Source organism: Sinocyclocheilus anshuiensis, unplaced genomic scaffold, assembly GCF_001515605.1.
Source record: "Sinocyclocheilus anshuiensis isolate Anshui unplaced genomic scaffold, SAMN03320099.WGS_v1.1 scaffold1139, whole genome shotgun sequence".
Lineage (NCBI taxonomy): Eukaryota > Metazoa > Chordata > Actinopteri > Cypriniformes > Cyprinidae > Sinocyclocheilus > Sinocyclocheilus anshuiensis.
Window position 1 is genome coordinate 318355 of NW_015547684.1, and position 5882 is coordinate 324236.

Below are 5882 nucleotides of genomic sequence, written 5' to 3' on the forward strand. Positions count from 1 at the left end.
GCAATGCAATGTAATGCTCAGAACACCCTAGCAACCACAAAGCAATGCAGTGAAACGCTCAAAACACCGTAGCAACCGCAAAGCAACACAATGAAATACTCAAAACACCCCAGCAATTACAAAGCAACAATGCAATGCTCAAAACACCCTAGTAACCACAAAGCAATGCAATGTAATGCTCAGAACACCCTAGCAACCACAAAGCAATGCAGTGTAATGCTCAAAACACTGTAGCAACCGCAAAGCAACACAATGAAATACTCAAAACACCCCAGCAATTACAAAGCAACAATGCAATGCTCAAAACACCCTAGTAACTGCAAAGCAATGCAATGAAACGCTCAGAACACCTTAGCAACTACATAGCGACACCTTTGCAACTACCCTGGCATTGTGGCGTGCAGAATTAGCATGTTCAAACACTACTCACATTTGCTTTAGAAAATATTCCTAGTTGTTTTGCAGTTGTTGTTTAGATGCTTGCCACTTTGAATGACAGCATGTTCACAGGCACTAAAAATGTATTGAAGTGCTCCGTTTTATTAAAAGTTGAAACTGAGGACTAAATGCTGAGCTTTTGAAATTTGCAGAAAGCTAATGCAATCCTAATTTAGGGCTAAGTACTAGCTGTTGAAGGAAACTTATTTCAATGCCCTAAAATGATGATGCAGATGGTTTTGTTTTCATTCACTACTAACTGACTTATTGTCCTTGAAACAGAATACCAGCTCAGAAGATTTTTGTAATCCACTCATCTCATCACTAAATGCATTTCTTTCTGAAAAGACTGAAACAAAAACACAGTTCCTGATTTCATACAATTTTTTCACTGAATGCAACCGGTGTTTCAATTAAATGTTATAACAAGGTCTTTCATTCAAGAAGATATACTGCTTCTGTAAAACTCTTTCAAACAGTAGTATGCTAATGTTGTAATTGTATTTAGTTCAATTAGTAGCATAGTAGCATCTCATAATATAATATGGTTATTTTGCATTTTTTTATTCAGGTTTGTATACATTTTGTATACAATTTGTCAGTTTGGTCAAGGAGTCAAGATGCAGATGTTATAAATGACAGATGACATTCCTTCAAATTGGCATTATTGTCTTGAAAATACTAACCCTCACTTACAAAGTCCTTCATAACCTTTTCCTTTATATGTATCTGAATTACTTCAACCTTTTTGCAAATGTAGTAAATCATGTAGTATTCAATACATACACAATAAATAATGCTGAGTATACATACCATATACTGTAAATAAGTAAGTGTTGTAGTATGATAGTATGCTTTTTTTCAGTAAGTAGAGACCAAATGCAATCCACCCAGGCTTTTAGTGCCATCTACTGGTGCATGTGCAATTCAAAACAGAAAATTTCATTACAGGGTGCAGTGTTATTTCAGTATCATTGAAATACTATTATGCTTTTTTCATATTATTATTTTAAGATTTTGTTTTCATTTAATGCTAGTTGAACCAATTTATTCGTTTTGCTAAATATGTATACAGTTTTTTATTTCCGTTTTAATTTTTATTTTAGTACATAAAGTTAAACTAAATGAAAATTAGAAATTTTGCCTTGGCAACTAGCTCAAATAATAACTTTAATTCTAGCTAATAATAATAATAATAATATAACGTGAGTAAATGTCATTGTTTTCATGTTAGGTTTAGTTGACTAACAGTTTCATGACCCTGAATGGACTCAAGACACAGAATGCAACATTATATGTTTATTATCCATCAGGGAGAGACAAAATAATATAAAAGTAATACAAAATGAACCAAAAACAATTCACCTCAAACTTCAAAAACAACCACCTTCAGAAATCACAACTATTGAGCTTCATGTTTGCATGATTGATTGATTTCCAAGTACAGCTTTTCTCAGGAAACCTAACATGTTAAAGTGTTTGCGTTGCATTCAATACAAATTAAGTACAATAAACATAGTAGCTGAAGGAAAAAATAAGGCTAAATTGATATTAGTACAAAATAATTTAAATGTTTGACCCATATAAGTCAAGAAATAAAATAAAGAGAAGTAGATAAAAATGAAAACCTGTAAAATGTACTGGACTGTAGTTCTTGTCTCCAAGTCAGCAATACATTCCACTTTAGACGTGACAACATAATTAACATCTATACACATACAGAGTGCCTTTGTACACACGGCACAAGGTTTGGTTCAATTCACAAATTTACCAAGCACCACACACAACTCACTATACAAAGACAACTATCTGTTTTGTGTAACTCTACTGGCATCTTTCCACTCACTTAACTTTACAGTATGAACAAGGCTTTATCTACTGTTGGGATACATAGGCATGAAGATGAGGGCACAAAAAACATGGCGGGTCTTGGAAAGGACAGTGACCTTAGCTTTTGCTGGTGTGGCTGAAATATAACATTCACACTTGTTGATGTGATCAGATCATGCATGACAGATATCGATATTGTTTCTGTCAGTGTTTTCTTATTAGGTTACTGTCAGAAAACAAACAAGTACATTTTTTTATACATCCGGTCCACTAGAGGGTATAAGAGGACTGTGGAGGTCAGTTAGGGACGAAAACTCAGCCAAAGCTTTGCACAGGAAATCCTGTCTTACCAAGCCCCACAATAGTGTAATAAACATCACATTGTGGAACAATTTACGCTCAAAACACCCAAATACACACATTATCGAAATGTCAACAAAAAGCTATTTACAGAAACAAAAAAGCACAGAAAAACTCCCCAAACGTACATGAATAATATCACACATGGGCGTACTGATGTTTCACAGTTCTTGAAATGATTGAAAGTATTTTACAAGCCTTGATAGAGACATTGAGATGACATATTACATATACTGTACACTATTATTTTTATCTATTTCATACTTTATTTTCATATAACTACGACCTAGTTCCACAGTCAACCATCTATTCATCACTAACCATCTCAGACTGTAAATTCAGTTGAATTGGAACAATGAATCTAAATAAATGTTCTACTATATATTACAAATCCACCATTTTCAAGTCCGAAAGAGTTTAAATAATCTCTAAATATCTGTCTTTTTGAATTTCACACAGAAATTGCTTGTCGATGCATAATAGAGAAAATATTTTCAGAAAAATCATCAAACATGGACGTAACTGGGGAAATTTGAAGTACTACAATACATCACTATGAGAGTAATCAATAATTAATATGATAATGTATATATATTATACTTGAGACAATATTACTTCATAATGTGCTTTACTTGTAGGGTTTAAACCAGTGGGGAATAAACCACCCAGAAGCCATATTTTACATAAATTACTAAAATTCAGTCTGAAATTATACGCAAAATAACAGTTACGATTTCTGTGACGAGAACATTAAAATATCAGCCTTCATCGCAGATTCAGATCATAATGGATTGAAATCCAAGCCTGTAGCTAAGAGCAGATTAAATATTTACTCTATTTGAGAAATCAACTAATGTACAAATGTACAACATGTACATGTACAAATATTTCGTCCAGTGGATTTCGTTAGCCGAACCTCGGCTACAGTACATCAGCAGTAAAATGAGACGATTAAATCCTGAAAACAATGTTAACAAACACAACCTCACTCACTAAAATGTCAACAGCCTTTAACCCAAACAAAAATACATAACTAAAACAACGTAAACATATGGCTTTTCTTGTACCTTCACGAAAAAACAAACAAACAATGTAATGTTTATAAACTTCCCAGCTAACAAAAATGTTCTAAGAACGTTTTGCTAACGTTCCCATTAAGTTATGAAAACGTTATTTCAGAAAGTTCTCTGAACGTTCAAATTCTAACAGTTTTTTGATGTTTAAAACGTTTTTTTCTTAGTTACAAATTTTAACGGAACATTCTGCAAACATTATGTGAATGCGTTCCCTGAACATTCTGAAACTAGTAGTAATATTTAAAAAATGTTAGATCCAGCTAAAACGTTTTAGAAGAAAAACGTTCCATGAATGGTGCATGAATAGCATAGCTAACATTTGCGAACATTATTAAAGACCAGATAACTTTGAACAAACATTGGATGTTAACATTGGACGTTTGCTCATAACTTTGAGAGAACATTGCCAAAGTTCTCAGAATGTTCCCTGTTAGCTGGGTTTATACTTTTTCAACTGCAAGATCAAGTAAATACCAGTCAATGCACTTCCAAAAGCTGATAATTTCTTCTCTTTGTGCATAAAAACATACGTTTAGTCATAAGATGTGAGAGTAAAGATGCGTTTGCTAAATAGTGGAAATGTGTTCTTGAATACTAACAGCCAAACAAAATATAGAACTGGCTTGCAAATACCACACAGAGGAATCTGAGAATCTAGTTACTATAGAAACATAGTGAGCTTTGGAATGTTTCCTTACTGGTGCTCTAGTTCAGCCATGTTTGAAATACGATAAGTGGAGAAACACTACATAACAGTTAATTAAATCTGCCTTAATACCACATGGAGAGACTGATACTTTCCTATTGAGGGGTTCTAAAAACCGAAAGCAACTCTTTAAACTATCACACACTTTTAAAACAGTTTAAGCAAAAGCTTATGTATTGTTGTACTGGTGGAAATTCGTTTAAATTCAAATTGGTTTGATGTATCTTTCTTTTCTCCCTTCCCCCGTTTCAACCACTAACTTTATCCCTCTGGATCGCCCTCCCAGATACCCTGTTTCTGTCCCCTCCCCCCATTGTGGCTGAAAGGGATCTACATTGGCTCATCGTAGTTGTAGGTTGGTGCGGCCGAGTACTGCTGACCCTGCATGGTCCCCTGTGCAGCCCCCATAGCTGCCTGCTGTGCTGCCTGCTGGACGTGAGGGTTCTTCCAAGCGCCGGTGGTCCATTCTTCCTGAGCCTTGCTCATGCTGCCCCCGCTGCCACGGTAGAGGTTGTGAACCTGACACAGAAGAACATTTTATTGCTCAAATGTTGCCCTTTTATAGCTCAGAAGGTCACCCGTCCTAACCAAGCAACAAGTTGTTTATTCACTTTGACTAAATCAGAATATATTTGAATATATTTAATATACAGATTGCTTTCATTTAAGCATCAACTTTGCTACAAAATATCTACTTTGCTCAGGAATCCTAAGAAAAATAGACCAAAAATTAGACAATTGTCAATATTTAGAGGATAGATCTATAAAATTAGACACAGGAATATTTAAATTGTGCCCGATAAGTAAGTCAGTAATTATTTTCATAGAACCAATAAGCAATAAATGGCAAATATTTAATAATAATAGTCTAAAATAATCTAAACTGTTTCCGGTTACTGTCGTAACCTCGGTTCCCTGAGAGCGGGAACGAGACATCGTGGAGCTTCTCTGTTTATGGGAACTCCTTCCCTTCCAACCTTTCCTGAAGTCCTATTGGCTCACAGCCAATTGTCACAAAGTATGCAAATCGCATGCAAATACTGACGAGCTCGAGTTTTACGCCTGACAATTACGCCAGAATCTGTTACTGAACGCCGCTTAGCTGGTCGAGCAGCGAACGCGGCGATCTCCGCGATGTCTCGTTCCCGCTCTCAGGGAACCGAGGTTACAATAGTAACCGGAGACGTTCCCTCTCGAGCTTCACTCGACATCGCGGAGCTTCTCCGCTTATGGGAACGATATATTCCCCAGCGGGGAACGAATCGAGGCAATAGCGGCCACATAGATTTTCAGAGTTGCCGGTAGACATCCACTATCAAGTCAAGTCAAGTCAAGTCTGCTTTATGTACAGCACATACACAGAGAATTGAAATTGCGTTACTCTCAGACCCTTGGTGCATACAGATAACACTAACAGTAGAACATAAATACAGATAGATACAGATTAAATATAAAATACAACTATACAAATA

At 35.5% G+C, this 5882-nt stretch overlaps 1 protein-coding gene across 1 annotated transcript in view; it reads right to left on the reverse strand.

The window, feature by feature from the left end:
- Positions 1-4156: 4156 nt before the first annotated feature.
- The window catches only part of LOC107703195 (secretory carrier-associated membrane protein 5-like), a 13703-nt gene continuing 11977 nt past the window's right edge, over positions 4157-5882 (reverse strand). Inside the window, exon 7 of the mRNA XM_016505752.1 lies at positions 4157-4929. Coding sequence (XP_016361238.1) covers positions 4741-4929 — 189 coding nt within the window. The 3' untranslated portion in view covers positions 4157-4740. The remainder of the gene's footprint in view (positions 4930-5882) is intronic.